Genomic DNA, 19,369 nt, shown 5'->3' with positions numbered 1-19,369 from the left:
ACGCTTCCTCCTGCATCTAGTAATTTAATCGATCCGTCTAGTACTCAATAGATATTTATTTGGTCTATGTGATACTAAACATGGTACAAACGAGGACGTGACTAAACTAAGAGTACTCCTAAATACAAATCATGCTACCTCAGTCGATGTGTCAGTATTTACCAATCAGTTTATTGTTGCAGCGTAATCTTGAATGGATGGTATATCTACATTCACCACGTTTGGGGGAAGTATATCAGAATATATACAGGGAGAAATATATGTGTAACAGTATAAGTTGGTTGGTTGGTTAAGAGTTGACCCCAAACAACCAAGCATATGCCAAAACAGTATTGTTCAAGTATTCATTCACTTCCTTATTTTGTATAGGCGTTATATTTCCTATTACCTTATACTGAGTGTTGAGAGCCTTTGTTTGTCTGAACCGGTAATCCCACGCTCCACTGTGACTGCGCGAAGATCGAAATAAAGGCCTATTCACTACTTGTCTGGTTTCTTCTATCAGTAGCACGAGGGTTACCTTAAGGCACGAAATATGAATGAAATGAATGTTTAGTATCGGATAAGATAACATCTGCCAGAGGTTTTCAATATCGTAGATGTCCATCCACAACCATATCAGTGATGACCTTAAAAGATTCACCACACACCCTGCTAACTACCCTCAGACCTCTCCCCAATTCATTTAAGTCTTTTTCCAAAAGCCCAGAAACGAATCATAGATTACAGAAAAGAATAATAGGTAATATGCAAGAAGTAACAAATCATCAAAGTAAATGTCGAGTGATGTTAAAAACATGCAGTCTCTTTATATGGTAAGTCAGGTGGAAAACTTCCTTGGGTAACAATGACATGAGAAAACTAAAAGAAAAACTTACACCGAGATAAATGACTTTTGATGATGTTTATATTGGAGAATCTAGAGTGGTACAATGTTTCTGTAGTTCCAACCGGGTGTTTAGGTGCCACCCATATCTCAGGCCATGCTCGACAGTTTAACATTTAGAAGGGTTGAGTTTAGCACCAATAACAACAGACCATCGTTTAATAAAAGATAAGGACTCATTCATTTCAGAAGGATATGAAAAGGCATAATCCGGCATATATACAATGAGATCGTTAGCGTACTTAGCAAGTGTTTTTTATGGAACGTCTCAGATCATGAAGTTAAAGAGGGGGAGAAGAGGGTAAAGAACAGCTCCTTGTGACACACCTTCGCAGATCATCAGTGTCATCGGACACTATCATAATCACGATGAGTGTTCTGTTCTGGGGAAGTAAGGACACTCCCGTCTGGTTATCCAACTGTTGGCGTCGATGCGGATAAGCTCGTTAAGTAATAGTGGCCTTGGAACGGAGTTAAACGCTGAATCATAATCTAGAAATGCATATCGAACATACCCCTTACCCTATTACAAGCCTATCACTCTGTTATAATGCAGGAAAAAATAGCATCTAATGTATTTCTTCTGGATATGTAGGTGAAGTGATATGGATCAGTATGCTCTTTTATTACAGGTTGAAGTCAGAGTAGCAATAATTCCTCCACCGTTTTAAGAGAAGTGAGGTTTTTGCTATGTGTATGAATTTAACCTTCTTATTGCCAGATACTCTCCTAATTCTTAAGATTATTTTCATCTTTCTCCACATTTTCGGTATGAGATTAGCTGAGGATTTGATGACCTTGTGATGAAAGGAAGCCACAGGCGTGTGAATTTGAATTACTACTTGTGTAACGGGGTTAAACTCGTCATGTATGGTATTGTTAACAGACTCCGTTTTCTTTCTATTGCGGAGCAACCAAGAATAAATGCTTTAGAAGAAGAAGAGCAAGTCCTGCATGCACTAAACTTACAGGATGACTCATAAGACTGTTTGTAAACTAGCTCCCCTTTTCTGTACATAACCCGCGAGATTTAATTTTCAAATAAACGACTGGTGGTCCCCATTCCGTGTTCTCTCTGTGTCCAATATATTCAATATCCTTGTCACGAGTTTGTTTCAGTACGTTTTACAATACTTGGTAGTGCCCGATGAGCAGTAGTCTAGCCGCTCGACTGCACGAACTCTAGTCATTTTGGTGGGCACTTATGGATCTGTGTGTCTTGTAGCTTGAACACGTGTTGGTCTCAGGGTAGTAAGTTGTTTGATTATAATGTGAAAATAATGAAGCGATAACCCGTGTTAAGGGACGGTGATCGTCTCAAGAAGAAATTAATAATTTGCGTAATTTTTAAGTTATGAGAAGATGGAATTGAAAACTTTGTGAGGGGGAACGGAAATGATAATAATAGTGAAAGTATATACTGATATGCGGTATTAAAAACCGTGATAAATTGTTTAATATGTATTAGACGCAGCTAGATGATAATTCATTATATGTGTTCGTTAAATCTCCCCTTGAATCTATCCACCGACGAGACTGTGGTCACATTGGTTGGTAGGGCATTCCAAACGATGGGAATTCGCTCTCCGACGTGCAATCATCCGAGGACTGCCTCGAGGAGCGTGGTGATGATTTTCTGGTAATATGCTCATTCTGGGGTGGCTTCGCCCAATGAATTTATTGTGTGCCCTTATTCTCATGTTATTCGAGGAGAATAATCCCAGGCGTCGGAGTCGTCCTTCGTAAGATTTATGTTTTAGCCCTACCGTCCATTTGGTTGCTACTCTGTGTACTGAGTCTACGGGATTTATACATCTTTTGAAGCGAGGGAATTTAACGAAACGATGCACTTCAAGGTAGAGCCGAGCGTACGTTTTTAGGGAGAGCTAGAAACGACTCAGTGGCGGTCGCTCAGAGTTATCTTCGCATAAGTTTGAGGGTTGCGTTTGCCTTGGCTGCATCCTCCATGTAGTTTGAGCTGGTGTCTAGACACTCCATGGTTACGGGCTCAAGACCACGCTCTGAAGAGTCAATCAGAAGCGGATATCTATGCAGGATGTAAGTGATTTATGTTAACTGAGTCATAATGTTCATAACATGACGTTTCGACAAGTGAAGTTTCGATTCATTGTCGACAATTAATTCATTTATTGTTAGGCATCCTTTACATTCTCAAGTGAGTCGTTTACCTTTTTGTGGATTTCTAGATATTAGCGCCATCTGCAAAGACCAGTGCCGTTAGGCTAACTTCTTCTAACAGGTAATTAATATAGATCAGGAAAAGGACTGAACTTATATTGTTCCTTGTGAAATTCCTGATAATTAGACCCACCCACCAAATGATATCTACTTACCTTGGTATGAAAAATCCTTCCCGCCACGAAGTTTTGGATCCAGGAGTAACAGGCGTAAGTAAAGTAAGTAAGTATTGCTCTAATAATAGACTTAATCCTAAAGTTGTAGATTTGTTACGATGTAACTTATAGCGACTCACGTGCGATTGGGTTTATTATCATTTAACTCAGTTAAGCCCTTTTGCTAACTCATTTAGCGGACAAAGTCATACGCACTATAACAATTTATTGTACCCTTATTATTTTGTGCTTGTATGAAATACGTATGCTTGAATATTGCTTACGGCCTACGCATTTATTCACTCTGCTAGTCTGACTACTAACTGCTTATTTGATTCGATTACTCATTCATTTCACATGCTATATATATGTCCATGTTATTCATACTCACTCACTCACACACTCTCGTCTCGCTCTTGCTATGGCTCTCGCTCGCTTGCTTGCCTTTCGGCACAACTCTTCTTTGCTTGTTTAACGCATCTGTACATTTGGATATATGTGTGTAGTCTCGTAATAAACGTAATCAACACTTCGTATTTGCCTTCTGATTAATATACGGTTGGGACGTTATATAGAACGGTTATCAAGACGAGCTGTGTACGAAATTTAAAGATTATATCGAATACCGACCACCACAAACTGCATAATCTATAAGATCGTACGTGGAAGTCACATCAATTGTCTACCCTGATTCTACGCGTTGTAACAATCATCAATACATGATGAAGAACACATTTAGGCTGGAGAAAGAACAATATATTTAATAAGGGTGAAAAGTTGTTACATAGGTATGACCACAACTGCAAGGCCGAGCCACGTCAACCTATCAATGTGAATTGATTTAATTTATTGTTCCCGCCTTCTCCATCGTTGGGTTTTTCTCCGCGTCAAATGTTGAATATCTATTTTCCCAGTTATCTCGTATTCAGCCTTAAGGATTGTATGGTCAGGGCCTAATACTACTACCCTACTCTCTCACCATAGTCAACGTGACATTGGTTCGATACCAAATTGAGTGGGATTATCGTGCGCTGGATGTTATCAAGAATAATAAAAATTCATCGGGTATTGATAGGCTAAAAGATAAATCAAAAAGGCGGCAGCAACTGATAGGGAAATGCATGTAATAACTTTAAAATGTCTGTTTTAGTGCTTAACACGCTTAAAATGAAAACCCACATGAACATTATTTATACGTCAAATATGGCGGGATTATAACTATGAAGAACGATTTAGTATATGGATATTTTAACAAGTCACATCAAAATGTATAGTAATAACATTTGGTTAATGGCTGAAGTTGTAGGCCGTGTAAGTACCCAAGCTGCCAACTTTGAAGAAAATTTGGTCCATTTTGGGGAAATTTTTGGTTTTTCGTCTCATTTCCCCAAACCTGGGGAAATCCTCAAAGTGAACTGAAGTTATTGGGAATACAACTGACTACTGAATTTTAGTAAGTAGTATAAAACAATATACAAAAGTACTAGTAAGTTACGGTTACGTCTGATAAAGCCTGCGAAGCCATGTGAAAGGGAAACGGACAAGATAAAAGTGATATCACTGTGGGGAAGCTTCCCCAAACCTTTGGGTTTTCCTGGAAAACTGTTTTAACGCAAAAGCTTTACGAAAACCTATCGACATCATGGAAGACCTAGGGAGAATGCTTACAGGGATGTTTTACTACTTTTCGTTAATCGCGCACTGCTAAATGAACTTAATGTTAACCGATTTGTCGCTATTTTTAAAAGACTGATTTATGACGTACATAAATGTTTATTACAGTTAATAAATTTACAAATAATCCATGTATACAAAGTTTTTCATTCCGTTGTAGAACTGTCATTGACAATATTCTGAAAAATAAAAAAAAATTCATTTTTAGTGTATAATAACGTGTTAAGATATGTGAAAGGTCGATGATGTACCAACAGTACGACAATGTTCTTAATAATCCGAATAAAGAACTTACAGTTACGTCTGATAAAGCGTGCGAAGCCAGCTGGAAGGGAAACGGACAAGACAAAAGTTGTATCATTTTAGGTATTGATCACACAGTAATAAACCCTTACAGTAATTAAAGTACAGTGATTATAGTGATAAATACAATGATAATTATCATCCTGCGAACTTTGGGGAAATCCCCAATGTGAACTTCAGTTACTAGGAATACAACTGACTACTGAATTTAAATAAGTAGTATAAAACAATATACAAAAGAGTAGAAAGGGAACGAGTAGGAACAATGTAGAACAAACTTAACATATGTATTATAACAAGCATTTTAAGTGGTTTTAGCTCACCCTTTCTTTGGATCGCCATCCACGTTTATGTACTTTATCTCTTGCGTCATGGCGATCGCCATAAGATGCGTAGTAATAGCCATAGGTTAATAGCATTTCGTGTTTAGAAATATTAAAATCAATCAATATTGTAGGGATGTTAATATTGGTATTATTCTTGGTTTAAATTATTAAGCCAAATAACGTTTATGCCGGTTAGCTGTCCATATGAGTTGATTCCCAATCGCATCTGTATTAGTAGACTAACTGAAATAACAAAGGTATTACCGTAGAGAAGAATTCCAACTAGTGTTCCAGTTAGTTTGATACGGTTTATTTAGTTACGGAAAGATTTTCTCGTCCTCATTTTTATTTGACCGTGATAGAATTTAGTAATACTACTAATACACATGAATGGTTATCAAAATAAAATTTAAATACATGAGTGATAATTATATGAATTTTGGACAGATAACTAAGAGGAATTCGTTAAACATGAGTGTATCCGTGAGACATGTTCTAGACTCAATGTTCTGATTTGCCATAGACTACTTATTTATATTCATACCTACCGGCTGATGTTGCATACAAGTTAGTTCCAAGTATGCAGTTTAGCATTAGGCGGAATACGATTTAATCGAGTTATAGTTATTATAAGTTGTTGGAATCAACCAAGCTTATGTGCCGCAATTGTAGGTGATGTGCTGCTGCAAGATATCTGAGGTTAAATAAATCTTCACAAGATGATTAACAGTGAGTGATTATCAGGAAGAACATAAGTTGTAACCGAGGGGAGTACGCTCCCAACTCATGTCTATAATAATGGCTTGAACCCTAGTTAGTGTTGGGTTAAATTCGATAGTTTTCAGATTTGCTCGACTGTTTATACTGATGACTTGCATGAATGGTTGTGTCGCTAAACTTTCAATTAGACTGACAAAGTTTTAAGACATTTATTGAATGAGCAACCGACAAACACTGTAATCACCTGTAGTGGATGAAGATAAGATCTTTGGAACAGTATTGCATTTGTGGTAATTCTCGAAACAAGTAATATTCATAACTCAGTCAGTGAAACGCAATGTAGAATATTAGTTTACTTTTGTTCGGCCTAACTTCTTGATAAGTCTTGTCGATTGAACGCTATATTCGTTTTCCTAAGCTATTGTGGTAACCCACAGGCTAGAACTATATAGCGACTTGGACACCAGAGAGAAGACGCAAGTATGAGAGAAAATACTTTACTCCAAGGTTCATTTTCTTACAGAAAATATAGGGTTTTTGTAATATATATAAATGTCCTTGGGTCGCTGGAATATTCTGGAATACTACTAAACATAGTAGCCAACCAATCAGAGCTTCCGCATGTGACGTTTCGCTACCTTGATATTTCTGGCCAAGACTCCAAGTGAACGCTGATTGGACGAAACGCTTCTTAGTGTTTCTTGATGCTACCTTGTCTTTTGCAAGCGATTTCCGGATTACCCCAACACTTTTGTTCAATATGCATCTCCGGACGTTCCCGGTTTATGAATTAATTTTGGATGGGCTGCAGGAAAACCAAGTATTCTTTAAAAGAAAGAATACAACGCTAGTAATAACTACAGGACACCTCCAACCTTATGGAGAGCATCTATCTGAACGGTTATCAAATTAAGAAGGCTATGGTAATAGACAATCTAGTTGTCAAGTCCCCTATTTGAAAGTTAGTATATTAAATCTATGTAATTGATGGATACAGTGAAAACAAATACAAGAACCCTCCCCAATCTTTGATTCCTGACCAATATCCTACTATTTTCATGTATTTTTGTTTCCGTTCTTGCTGTGTTTATGAAGATAATTTAAGTGATATTCAAGATCGAATTATAATGGGGGAATTATTTTATAACAATGATGGATGAAAAGCAGAAGAATGATAATGAAATACTAATGAAAATTTCATCTCCAAAAGTTACGTACACCTTTTCTTATTTGTAAATGTAGGTGGAAACAAACGTTGAAGTACTTAATATTTTGGACGACATAATCCGTCTGCAAGTTGAGGTCTCCAGATTCTCAGCTCATGTAAATTAATATAATGATAAACAAGACTTTTATCTTATAAGTGAAGACCTTCAGTAACATGTTATACTCAAACGCTTTCTCCTCTACGTGGTTCAATACCTGATGTTTTGGAGTGAAACTATCAGAGAAAATCTAATTTGGCAATTTCCTTATGTCCTCAATTAGACAAAATTGTGAAGTGAAAAAGATAAATGAAAGTTACCTGTTACTTTAAATTTAGATGTTACACGTAGTTCTTATACGCCTTGACAAGGAATAGAGATCTACGTTAAAGCCGATAATTTCAATTTACAAAACTCTAATTCACTCTGTGGACTAATTTTCCTAGGAAATCTGACGACACTTGACATTTTAAACTAGAATAGTTGAAAAGTATCGTCCTTGTTATAGGCAGTATAGATGAGAACCACATAATTATATTCAACAGTATTACTTTTATATCTGAATGCGTGTTTAAGGAAGGGTAGAATGATATCCAAACTACCTAAAGAAATTGCCAATTAGAATCTCTGAAATAAGCAACTGGTTAAGAGAAAAAACTTTGAGTTCAAGTGTTGGCTTCTACGTTTTCATGGTCAGTATTACAGATGAGGTTGGGGATTTGAGAGAGATGGCTTTGGTGTTAATGACCGTGAAGTCTGGCACCCACTGACAGTATATACAATACAGGAAAGACTACGTTAAAGAAATAAGAACAATTCTATGGGCAGAACATAATGTGATTCAGAAACTATATAAACTGAAGGAAAGTACTAACAATAATTACCATCCCTGTTTACACTCTATACACTCATCAACACCCTTTTATCGGTAAAATGCTGTATCTCGAAAATTAACGACATTTTAGTGACCTTTGATAGACATTAACTTCATACCCCTACAGCAATCGTATTAAAGAACATTATGACAGTATAATTAGACTACTTAATAAAATACGATACAAATTACATATAAAACTTCAATGAACCATTAAAATATGTAGTGATCTCTTCAGTGAAGATTTCTCTGACTTAGAAGCGTACGTATTACAAAATAGCATATTAAGAGAAAACCAGGACAACAAACATACCAGCAGAGAATAATATTGCTAATGGTTTAAAACCATATAACAAATGCGTGACATCTGAGCTATATTAATTTGAGTACCTGAATAACAAGTTTGAGTATTCTAAGAAACTCAGGTAAAATGTTTCCAGTTTAGGGCACACCACTTACACTAAGCCAATGGCTTCACAGATTGCTGTCGTCGTTCAATTTGATAAATAAGGAAGTTGTAGCAGTCGAGAACGTACTTTGTCTGAATGACTTAAAATAACATAGACACTGTCTTCCCTTTAATTTTCAGGAGGGAAGTCGTAAGTTCTTCATAGTTTGAAGCAGGTATTTATAAAAATACTTTTTTACTGACACAAATAAGCAATTTTTGAATACTTTAATAATAAATAGAAATGCGATTCAGAGTACATGTTTAAACCTTTTTACTAATTTGCCAGCTATGTACTAGTAAATCTGACGGTGAATTGAACCTAATTTTCATGACATGAAATCGCAAAACATGATCAACCAAGCTGCGACGCCCAAGCCCTTGTTCATAATATAGATTATTACGACCTGACCTTTGCTGACACTGACTCCGCCTGTAGCTCCTTTAGAGTTACTGCCGATCCCAAGCCCGGGTAAACGAGGGGGGTTGAGCATGGGATTAGTGACCCCATCTCGTAGAAAACTAACTCGCCAAAAAAACGCTAACCAGAGTGCTGGCGGGCGGTCTATGCTCCTCCACGAGGAGTAACAGGCGTAAGTAAGTAAGTTTGCTGACAATGGACTACAAGATCAAATTTTTTTATCACATCACAGTACAAAATTCAAGTTATATTAAGTAAAGTAAAAAATTATACAGATGAATATTAGGCTTTAGGAGACATTATATTGTTGTTGTTATACTATCACCAGTAGATGTTTTGCTTTCATCGATTAGATTAGTAAATGTAGAACAATAACCAGAACTAGCATTTGTAGCTAAAAGTGAAGAAATACATTGATCAAATCGATATGCAGCTGATAATTTATCTGGTTGAATAGGTGTTCCCGGCTTATAAAATGGTGAACACACCAAAGCAATATAAGCGGTATGCAAACGTTGAAACATTGCTCGAACATCAACATCTCGAAGATGTGTTTGATGAACTGATACATTGGATTGGGTTGATTGAGAAGACAAAACATGTGACTCAAAAATCATGATAAACTATAAGAGAAAAAAAAGTAAAATTGCGAATTAAATAAAAATTTGATTCTATAATAAGGAATGGCCATGCATTTTTAACAACAGTAACAGTTTAACTTGCAATAAAGGATCTATTTATACATAAAGTACTGAATAAAGTGAGTAGTATTACTAGTTTAAAAGTGGAGCATACTCAAGTGAGAACCTGATCTGACAATTTCAAACTTAAGTCTTAAATTATCCAATGCTTTCTTCTAGAAAGACAAAGTAGGATGTCAATCTGTGCAGAATAAATTCAGTTCAATCTACAGTTAGAATATGAACATGATTTTCGAGGCGTGTTTTGATGATATCATCTAAAAACACAAGTAGAACTTTAAAATTCCCCCTCATCTTGCTCAGTGAGTGAAACTCCTTTGAAATCTTATTTTTGAGCTAGAAATCATGCTCCACAATGTAACCTGAGCTGGATGGCTTTGTTCAAACCATCCAGAGCAGAGAACGAAACTGCACCAAAATCATTCACCTGAGCTACAAATCTTCTACACCATTCACAGTGTACCTGACTAATGAAATCCCTTACATTCATTTTCAAAAGACAAACATTTAAATATTTTACTATGATGGGTATAGCCAATAAGATCAGAAAAAATACACTACAACTACATTATCGATAAACTCTAATATTCCCTTATGTAAAAGTAATTTAGTTTTATAAATTGATGAAAACGAACATTCAAATCTAGCTCATGTACGAAAGTATTTCATCGATTCACTAGCAGGGTAATTAGAATACATATTTCTATGCCAATCTATATACATTCCTACCATCATGAATGTAAATTGCTGTAAAATTTGCTTTAAAAACTAACAGTTTATCCTTGATATTACATGGAAGGAATTTGAATAAAAACATAGAATATTTCTTATTTTTGCCACAAATATTATCTAAGCATATAACGGTACAACGTCGTGGATAAGATTTCACCAAAAGATTTGCAGATATGCATCCGTATGTAACTCCGCCTGTATCTCCTTTACAGTTACTGCCGATCCCAAGCCCGGGTAAACGAGGGTTGAGCATGGGGTTAGCGACCCCATCCCGTAGAAAACTAAATCGCTAAGAAAACGCTAACCAGAGGCGCTGACGGGCGGTCTATGCTGCTCTACGAGGAGTAACAGGCATAAGTACGCATCCATATATCTTAACTTTGTTCAAGGTACATGTAGAAAGTAAACAGAGCTGATAAACTAGTTGTACTTGTGCTGTGACTGATTTAGGGTACGTAGCAATCTCCAAATTAATGTGACCATTTAAATAGTAGTTGAATGTTCGAGTTTTTAAACTATAGTTACTAAATTTATGTAATAGGTGTATTAAGAGAAAAAAATATCCTGAAACATTGCTTCAAGCATTCTAGATTAGTGACTAATGGTTAGTTCAAAGGTGAAATCACGTATTCCACTAACAAGTATTCTGGTCAAATATTGGCTTTTGAATTCATATGGAGTCCACGAAAGTATTGATGTTTGGCAAATATATCGTCCTAACGTTTCGCCTAAGAATTTGATAAGCTTTTCTAGAGAAACGAAAACAATTCACAATAGACGGTCGGGTGGGCCCCAGTATCCTGAGGGAACAAATGGCGTATGAACCAATTATCGGTCATCGGCTACAATCGGAGTGCATCGCCTCGTGGATCAGAGCTTTATGTAGAATGCTCCGGGTGTGGCCCCCTAAGAAAATCACCTGCTTCGGTTTGGGTACCCGGTTAGTATCACAGCCCTCACACATAACAAATGATATTTGTGTGGTGCATATGTATCTAATGCCCCCTTGTACCTATATCTATGTGTCCAAATAAAATAAAGACATAATGTCGGGCGGAATCCTAGGAGTATTTAATTTAAGCTCCCGAAAGCTTTACAGATATAATTTGCTTTTTATATACTCGGCATGAAATTTTATTTGATATCCTAACGTTTATACAGATGATTTTGTTTATGAGAAACCCAACAATAATATTGCGATAGGTCTGAATAGATATAAAAACGTTAGGAAGCAGTTACATTCACTTAATATTTGTGAAAACTACTCTTAAAAAGTAAACAAATATACAACGATACTGAAATTTGTGACAACTCCGTCTTGCATATTACACGTACTTTGATCTTTGTATTAGTCACATAACCATAAATTCTGTGGTCCTCCATTGGGTATAAGAGTCCCAGGTATTGTTCTAGTTGATCGTGATTACCACCAGAAGTTGTACGTTTGGATAATTTGTCTTCGATAACATCCAAAGCAGAATGTGCTTTAAAGTGGTAGAACAAAGGATCAGGACACTCGGCAGTTCTCAAGTAAAGTAATTGGTTAGTATCGGAAATTACTACCACACATGCAGCCATTTTCAACGTGTTTATGATTGAGATAAAGATTATCAGAGAAAATATATCATAGAAAAATTAGAACTCGTAGATTTTAGCCTTTACATAACATGAAGGTTCGATTATTTAGCCTGCAGAAACAAATAGTGGATGCAAATAAGTGAAAGAAATTGTTAGTTTCGAAACCAAGAATATTGGTATAAATCACAAAAATAAATAATTATGTTGAAAAAGTCTTATGGCCAACATTTCACAAACAATAAACCACTTGCTGAATACAACATTCATACGATAAACCATGCGTATGCACATTGCGCGAGCTAATACTTAGTGAGGTGTAGTAAAGACCTAACATAATTTAGAATGATTGGAATAAAATGTTGTATTTTACTCAATTCAATGGTGCATAAAGCAAAATTCAGTTACTACTCATTAGTTAGTGCATACTACCCAATATGGTTATAGAGTTTACTACACTATGAAAGGAAAATCGGGAATGAACAAGGTTAAACTTTAATGGATTTTATTGCTACAGAGACCAAAGAGTGAAGATTGTCTTGTTTTTTTTTTCAATTTTGACTATCAGTTGTACATAAACAATTTAGCGGAGGGTTAGATTTTAGTAATTATATTCAAGTTACCAAACAATCAGCTCATTAAACTGCTTTGGGAAAGAAATGAACATTCTGAAATCCACCTTCATTGAAAAGAGATATTCAATATGATTTATTGAGAAAAACATGAAGGGGAAACAGCCGTCACAGACCAAATGTACATTGGCGAAGAAAATTACATAACATGAATCAAGAGTTTAAAAAGAATATCGTGCTATACCTAAAAATATTTCTGGAGAACGATTAGAAAGATATTTGATGAAATAAATCTCCGTACAATATACTATGGTTGTCCATCTGTGTGCTTCCTGTTATATGATAATCAAGAACGACTAACCAGTTTTATGTGCATAAACCAGTTCAACTGTTCCTATTTAGCTAAGTACCTAGTTCGTTTTCAAGGCAACTTGTTTATCGCATCTGAAAGCATCTACCAACATAGTCTAGCAAAGGAAAACATAGGTTACTTACATCTACTCTTCAACAAGTAGCAGGTTCAGTCTAAAATGTGTCATTTGACATCATTTTCAGAATCCATTAAAAGCTTACGAGAGGTTCACGCTTTACCCTGGTCTATGCTGCGGAAGCGTAAGTCATCTGTAAATCAAAGCTTTTACTTAAAAACACTTAAACTCTTTTCATTTTATTCGACTATTACTACAAAAATTGTTTTCACCCAGAATTCTTGGTCGATATTCATATTAAGTGACTTATATTTCGGTTAATGACACATTCAGTTTAACTTAATTACGATAAATTTCCATAGTATCATAAATTCTATCTTCCATAATTATTTAGGAAGTCAGCTTATGATATATATAAGTAATATGTTCACCGAATGTAATCAAAGAACTGAACAATTACCATTGGATGTACCATAAGTTAGCAAAATTGAGGTTTACAAACAACAAATTAATATACTATCCACAATATTTTGAAACCAACGGGAAATTTACAGACCACAATGAAAATGATAGAAGACAGAGAATGAGAGAAAATCGAACACTGCTATCCGAAAATCCAATGAAAGGTTGAGTATTGCAGGTCGCAATCTCATAGCTTCTACTTACTTTATGTGTACTAGACAAAAATGAAATCGAAGATGGGTGGTGGCAAGCAGTGGAATCCAGGACGCACGTTTTGGTCTTATTTGGGGTTCGTCAGCTGGATATACCTGCATCCATCTTTGTTTAAAATGCTTATGACTTAAGGCAATATCGAGGCAGTCTGCACAGGATGCACAAATGCCAATGAGGGACTGGACGACTACAGTCCTAACCATCAATGGGAAGATTCAAACAAACTATACAAAATCAATTTAAAAATGAAGTCGGTTGATAACGTGTAATATTGGCCGGAATAGAAGTTGAAAGGAACCTAAGGGCGGTTAAACCGAGACGTAGCAATAATCCGTGACGTCACTGACTGTTGAACTGAGCTGGATTAATAGATCCAAACTAATTGGTTGGACTCTAAATGTCAACCATGATCAGCGGTTGGAGATGCCGTGTGATATTGATCAGAATTTGCCACAGTACCAAAAATTCATCCCACCTTTATCTATTGTTTTTCTCGAGTAGTATTCTTAGTGTTCAGTCTATCTTGTTGTTAGTAATACTGCAACTATTCCTACTCTTTTGCAAGTTAGTTATCCTACTAATCTCACCCCAGTGTGCTTAAATGGTATAGCAACTTCAGCCAATGGATATTGTGCCAGGCTCTGCATTGATTGTGAGTGAAGGATATGAATAAGGAACCACATTTGTCTACGATTACCGAACGTTCTAAGATTACTTTAGCGTCGTAGGAAGGTTGTCGGATTTATTATGAGGATATACTTTTATAGTCCATGCAAAAAAAACTAATCCCACGAGAAAAATGGAACATGGTGCCCATAATTTGGTCTTAGTATGCTGCATTTGCATCGAAGTCAAAAACAATTATGTTCTTTCTGATTGTGGTACGTCTTATAGAGTAGAAATAGTTTAACTGAATTTTCTGTAGCTGTTTATAGAATCAAATGGCACACTTATCGCTTTGTTGGAGAATTCATATCTTAATTCTGATTACTTTATCGGTGAAGCACAGTTTTGGCAATAAATGCTCTTTAAGATGTAGTTATAATAATGAAATATATTTTAGTTATTTTATCAACAGGTTTGTGACATATGACAATCCACAATACAATATCTCTGAGATGTAAAGAATTTATTGATAAAACTTCGTTAAGCATAAACAAAATTTACCATTAGCTTAAAGTGTAAAAGTAGGAAAAATTTTGTTCTGTAACTCACTGAATACTGATTACCACTACAAACCGTTGAGTTTAATTGTTAAAATGCTTTGGGACTCTTATTTATTTATTTAACCAAATAAACATGGGCACAACAAAGCACCAAATACATAAGTGCTATACGAATTCGAATATGTATGGAGGCCAGATACTCATGAGTATGATTTCCTAGACCTGGTTCCGGACTTACCAAGGAGTATCAGAAGTGTCATGAGTACATGTACAAATGTCCAACCAAAGTTCATCAGCAGTGGGGTTTACTACCACCTCGGATTGAAAACCAATTTGCTAGGATATGTTGAACGTCAGTTGTGTACTATTGATTTTGATAATTTAAGTTTGTATATTAATGTAGATGGACTTTTTATGTCTAAGATCTTAATAATTTTACAATTTGTTCGTATTACAGATAGCCATTTTAACGAGGTTAATGGATAATTATCCTAAAACCTCAATGTGATGTGTTTCATTGTACGTCATGACACCTGAGGTTGCCAGTAATTTCACCCTACTTGGTACTTTGTCAAAACGAGCACTTCAGAAATGCCGATCTTACGGCTGCATACGAAGTAACCTATATCTATTATTTAAACTTCAGGCGCATTGTCCAATCGCTTTTTGTCATCATCTTTCAACGAAAAAGACCTTGCGAAACTGTACAATATCGCGACACAAGGTCATTTTCACGACGTCAGGGACAAATTAGTAAGGTGTAATCGAAGGAAACAAAAACAGGTATGTACTAATTTAAAGTGATAACTTCCCTACTGCTCTATAGTTACAGTCGACAGCGTCAACGAACATAACCGTAAGTGAAGCTTCAAGTATCTGGCTATGCTAAAGCATGTTATTCAGATATCGTTGTAACTTCTTTTGTTCTTTACACTTCAGAATTCACAAGATTTTTTCTCAGTAGACGAACAGGAATGGCTAAAAGAAGTAATCCGTGGAATGTTTTTTTTATTTTCAACTTACTTTTCAACAAACATTATTTTGGAAATGAGCTTACATTCTTAGTTACATGGGGAACCATTTAAGTGTTGAGAAAGTGTGTTTGATTTTCTATGAACTTGCAATTTAATAATCATGCACTATTAATAACACATTAGGTGCTTCTTCTTTTGTAGATGTTTTCAAATAACAATGAACTGACAATTGCCATGAAAATGGATAACGATTGATGCTCAAGCTTCTGTCATAATGTTGTATAACAATACGCTTTTCCTTTTCAATGAATTTATTTTAAACATGTACTATTTTTCCCGTGGATTGCAGTTTTAGTGTGGTTTGTTGTGGAAATAAAGGCAAACATAGGAGACCTTTGAGGTTATACCACTGATGTTTTAAAATTTGGAGCAAAAGTAGACAATTCGGCGTGTATTTAAGTGGAAAGTAGACAATTGAACGACATTTAAGAAACAGAACAACAAAAAGAGGAAAATCAGTATCATTTCCCCGGACAAGCGAAAAAGCAGACATTTTGGTGCGTTTCCTTTTTATTTCTTTTTTGTTCGCCTTTATTTCCCTTTGTTGGTTGATTGGGCAGAAAGCGCACACAATTGTGTGCGTTAACGCACTTATTAAATGTATACATTTAATAAGCAAAACTATGGGCATCAATTAGCGATAATGCAGTCCTGAGATAAAGATAATTTAGCTATCGGAACAGAATGTAGATAGCACGGTGTTTTGATCCTACTACAGCTTTCTAATTTTGCGCAATGAGAAACTCGACCAGTTGGAATTACGGTCGGAAGAAATCCCCCGGTGAGATGCGTATGAATTCCTAGCTCAATAAGCTTCCGACTGACTGCAACTGCTGAAAGAATAATATATCCAACCAATCAACAATTTTAAACGAAAGATCGTCTCCATCTTACTGTATTGTTAATGTCACAGTTACGTTAGTTAGGAAACTGGCGCGTGGATTTTATATAACTATTTAACATGCTATCATGTGGCCTCGAAGTTTTCTAAGGACGGATTTCTATAAAGTTAATTAGTATAACGTCTTCACCATACTTTAATCATCTTGCTGATCTAGTCAATCTGACTAAATAGTCAATATGGGACTATAAATTCAGTTGATAACTCAGGTCCAAACTCTATGATGAAAACATCAAATCTAAGCCCCTTGAGGTTGATTCTCACATTTTAGCTAAGTGTAACACTCAAACTAACTTGCTTGACCTTCTATTTTTTCTTGTCTTGATATATTTCGGTCCATACTTAAAAGTTGTTTGTAGAAGCCTCATCAAATTCGCCATCAGCATCTATCTACTCAAGCATATCGACACGTTACAATCGATTTACAACAAAAGTCTGCATAAACCTACATCTATTCGGCTTCTTATGAGGATGAACGCTCATGTGAAAAATAAATTTGCTATTCTGCTATTGTTTGTGGTTAAATGGGTTTTTATACATGAATATATATATATATAATAACAATATATTTCTGCATAATCAGGTACATACCATTTTAACAGGCATGATCTACGAATTTCAGCGTTTGTTGGCGCACAGCATGCTTCCCGACTTATTAAGTTTATAGTTCTTATAAAGTAGACTCGTAGAGCGCTTGCTGTAAACAATGACCTTGAGGAAACGCGTACGTCAAGTTTGTTCCAGAATTTCCATAGCTCTCCCATCAGAGCAAGATTCTGAAGAAAAGAAGAGAAACACGAGAGCAGCAAGGCACTTGGATATGAGCGCGAAACGTTGCTTAACATTTTGTAGTAGAACAGACGGAGGTATAAATTAGATAAAATTAACATTATCTCTTGTTAGAGTGAAATGAAGTCAGAGGCTCCATATAAGCTGGTCTGTTCATGACCTCATGAGAGACGCTCGGTATGAATGGTCAATACAAACTTACTAGTTCATTGAGAGGGGTCAGTGGCTTGAATGTCGTCGGTTCTGAGTAATACAGAGTGGTCACCACATTATTTTTGCAGAGGACGAATAACTTGGGCGTCAGTGTTATTCCACGGGAAATAGAGTGAGTTCGTTCCGATTTTACATTACTGAATGATTACAGCAGTGCCGTGTTTTTGGAATCAATGGCAAACAAAGTTCAGATACTGAGCTGTGATTTTCTATCGGAACTTACAATTAAGCAGTTATCAAAATTGGTGTGCGCAAATTTCAGACCTGTGAACACGCCATCAACCTTTGAAAGTTAGGGCGGCGTTTCTTGAACCAAAAGGCATAAGTTAATGTTCTCGTAGCACGAAAAGAGTAAAGACAGACGTTTTGGAGGTGTTGTTCTTAGCGTCGGATCTTGGTTTTATGGCTCAACTGGACCGATTTTCGAAAAAATGACTCTGGTGGCATGATATTTCCAAAATCTGTCATACTATAGAATTCGCTTTCAACCAGTCCCAACCTTTCGAAAGCTATCCAGAGCGCTTCAGAGAACATAGTCCTGCCATCGTGATGTGATGTGTAATATTGTCGGTCCGACACGGTAGTTGCGATAATGTTGTAAGTATGGTCCATTCTATGTATAGTTTTGACGGCGCACAATCTTCAATCATAAAATGATACTCCTCAAGCAGATAGGTTAGTAAAACTGTCAAATAGTCACCGTTTTCCCAGGTCGATGAGCAGATAGTGGTGTTGTGGCAGGTCTATGCCGATGATTGACAGTGATACATCTGCAACAACGAAAATCTCCTGAATGAGTTTACGTAAACCCACGTCAATGTAAACGTGCATGTTACTGTAATTGACAGTCAGTTTTCCGTTTGTCACACGTGAACTGAAGACTAAACATTGTGGAAGACCGTTAGTAGTCGCGGTGGGGTCACTAACATCAAAATTTTCGACGAGATGTCGTTAACACGTGTCTGAATGTTTGTCCCGATGTAAAGTCTGAGGTCAGAGAAACTTCGGGATTTCCTGCAGTTTCTAGAAGATTTACCGTAGGTGTTGCAGTGTTGGCATTAATCAAGGTATCTGTTCTTCGTGGTCCAGAAATCGATATCTTCTATAGTGAAATTGTTTGTGAAGTTTTGGATCATTTTGGCATCATGGTGAACACCAAGGAAACCAATGACACAGCATAGGTATCTGAGATTTTGTTTTGTATCGTTTGAGGTTTTTCCTCAATAGAACAAACTCTGGTACCGGGAGTTCCGGTGTTCTGTACAAACCAATCAGCAATTGTAATGAATTCGTCTACGGAGTTAATTTATTGGTAGGGATGCACAGTATGGCGTACTTCATTGATGACCTAGTTAATATGCTCTACTGAGCG

At 36.2% G+C, this 19,369-nt stretch overlaps 1 protein-coding gene across 1 annotated transcript; it reads right to left on the bottom strand.

Moving 5' to 3' along the window:
• Window positions 1–4,997: 4,997 nt before the first annotated feature.
• TRAPPC2L (Trafficking protein particle complex subunit 2-like protein) lies at window positions 4,998–17,031 on the bottom strand. Its single transcript, XM_051217091.1, has 4 exons — window positions 11,980–17,031; window positions 5,541–9,834; window positions 5,210–5,239; window positions 4,998–5,093 (listed from the first exon to the last, which is right to left on the bottom strand). Exons 1-2 carry the CDS (start codon window positions 12,220–12,222, stop codon window positions 9,511–9,513), a joined length of 567 nt encoding a protein of 188 aa, XP_051065726.1. The 5' UTR covers window positions 12,223–17,031; the 3' UTR covers window positions 4,998–5,093; window positions 5,210–5,239; window positions 5,541–9,510.
• Window positions 17,032–19,369: the final 2,338 nt, after the last annotated feature.

Source organism: Schistosoma haematobium, chromosome 6, assembly GCF_000699445.3.
Source record: "Schistosoma haematobium chromosome 6, whole genome shotgun sequence".
Classification (NCBI taxonomy): Eukaryota; Metazoa; Platyhelminthes; class Trematoda; order Strigeidida; family Schistosomatidae; genus Schistosoma; species Schistosoma haematobium.
The sequence above is the reverse complement of the archived record's forward strand: the minus strand, read 5'-3'. Positions and strand labels throughout refer to the sequence as shown.